This window comes from Oryzias melastigma, linkage group LG2 (genome assembly GCF_002922805.2).
Source record: "Oryzias melastigma strain HK-1 linkage group LG2, ASM292280v2, whole genome shotgun sequence".
In the NCBI taxonomy this organism is placed as follows: domain Eukaryota; kingdom Metazoa; phylum Chordata; class Actinopteri; order Beloniformes; family Adrianichthyidae; genus Oryzias; species Oryzias melastigma.
This window is the reverse complement of record NC_050513.1, coordinates 2,416,167-2,416,601: the sequence shown is the minus strand read 5'-3', so window position 1 is coordinate 2,416,601 and position 435 is coordinate 2,416,167. Positions and strand designations below refer to the sequence as shown.

At 53.6% G+C, this 435-nt stretch overlaps 1 protein-coding gene across 2 annotated transcripts in view; it reads right to left on the bottom strand.

Moving 5' to 3' along the window:
- Positions 1 to 435, bottom strand: part of cpne1 (copine I) — a gene marked incomplete in the record, with an annotated part of 20,217 nt that overhangs the window by 2,159 nt on the left and 17,623 nt on the right. For both annotated transcript variants that reach the window (XM_036215296.1, XM_024262840.2), the window contains 2 exon segments: positions 1 to 27; positions 371 to 435. In XM_036215296.1, coding sequence (XP_036071189.1) covers positions 1 to 27; positions 371 to 435 — 92 coding nt within the window.

Below are 435 nucleotides of genomic sequence, written 5' to 3'. Positions count from 1 at the left end.
GGTGAGGATGAGGAGGACGAAGTATTGCTGCAATGACAGCAGAGGGTGTGAGTCTGTGCACGTGTGTGTGCACGTTTGTTGGGAAAATGTAATGCAAAGTCTGAGTTTAAATCCTATGGTAGATGGCGTATACTTGTATAGCAGTTTCTACCCTCTTTAGAGGGCCCAAAGCGCTTCACAGTCACAGACCCATTCACACATTCACACACTAGTGGCGCTCCGCTGCCGAACACTGGCGCCAACCTCCCACTAGAGGCGGGGTTCACTTCTGATCAGGAGTCGACCGCCCTACCACTGCACCACGGCCGCCCCAATGATCATCAAATCAGTTTGTAGACGCGCCCAAATGTGTGTCAGTGTGTGTGCTCACAGTGGCAGTGTTGGCCTGAGCGCCGCTGGAGGCAATGGACGCCACGTGGTTGATGATGGGAGAGA